Source organism: Alligator sinensis, unplaced genomic scaffold, assembly GCF_000455745.1.
Source record: "Alligator sinensis unplaced genomic scaffold, ASM45574v1 scaffold1454_1, whole genome shotgun sequence".
NCBI lineage: Eukaryota > Metazoa > Chordata > Crocodylia > Alligatoridae > Alligator > Alligator sinensis.
The window spans coordinates 44,170-45,413 of record NW_005843785.1 but is presented as its reverse complement, the minus strand read 5'-3'; the positions used below and the strand labels follow the sequence as shown (position 1 = coordinate 45,413).

General features: G+C 42.2%; 1 protein-coding gene across 1 annotated transcript in view; it reads right to left on the bottom strand.

Moving 5' to 3' along the window:
• Nucleotides 1-626: 626 nt before the first annotated feature.
• LOC106723404 (olfactory receptor 14A16-like) overlaps nt 627-1,244 on the bottom strand; it is a 9,667-nt gene continuing 9,049 nt past the window's right edge. Inside the window, exon 2 of the mRNA XM_025195740.1 lies at nt 627-1,220. Coding sequence (XP_025051525.1) covers nt 627-1,220 — 594 coding nt within the window. The remainder of the gene's footprint in view (nt 1,221-1,244) is intronic.

Genomic DNA, 1,244 nt, shown 5'->3' with positions numbered 1-1,244 from the left:
ATCACTGCAGTCATGACGTGCACAGGAGCTCTAGTGTGTACACACCTACAGGAAATCATTTCCATCTCTTCAGCGCTGTGTGGAGGAAAACCCTCAGTGCTCTTTTACAACCCGTACAAGGAAAGCATGACTGAAAGCCCCAGCACCTGAGTAATGACTGACACATACTATCTAAAAACATTATCACTCCCTTTTAAATCTTCTCATACCCTCCTTCCTGATCCCAAATAGTCAAACCTCAAGAAAACTTTTTAATCCAGAAAAGAGAAAGATTGAGTGATCTTCTCCACGAGGGAATCTTACAAACATTGAAGATATGTACAAGGTGTTACAATACCGCTGTAACAAATGACAGTCTCAGCATCATAGATAAATTTTAACACAGACAAGAAGATTAGCTAGGACAGAGTGGTATCGTAGAGATCCACAAGTTCAGGGACACAAGCTTAAAATTAGATAAATTAATTTAAAAGGTGTAAACCTACAGAAGCACAACTGACATTGGTTCCATTAATCTCTATTAATAACACAGTTGATTGTTTCTATTAAAGCTCCACTACTGATATTGGTGGAGTTAATTTGTATTAATAACTCTGTTCCTATATAAATGGTCTGTAAAACCACAGTCACTGCAGAATAACTGACATTTTCTTTGGAATAAACCACCTCCATCGCACCAGTTTCCACAGAGCTGCTTTGATGTCCTTGTTTCTCATGCTGTAGATGACCGGATTCATCATTGGTGGGATCATAGAATACAGAACAGACAGCATGAGGTCCAGAGCTGATGGGGACCCAGATGTGGGCTTCAAATAGGCAATGATCCCAGTGCTACCCAGCAAGGCAACAACAGTGAGGTGGGGAAGACAGGTGGAAACTGTTTTATGCCAGCCCTGCTCATTGGGGATTCTCAGTACAGTAGTGAATATTTGAATATAAGACACAAATATAAACACAATGCAAACAAGACCTATACATGCACCAAAAATAAGAATCTGAATTTCACTAGTAAACACCTCTGAGCAAGAGATCCTAAGGAGCTGGGGGACTTCACAGAAGAACTGGTTGATGTTGTTGGAGTGGCAGAAGGGCAGCCTAAATGTGTTCCACGTGTGCGGGGCAGAGTACAGAAGAGCAGCGCTCCAGGCCGTGGCTGCCATTTGCAGACAAGCTCTCCTGTTCATCACTGTCTCATAGTGCAGTGGTTTGCAGATGGCGATGTATCGGTCGTAAGCCATGATAGT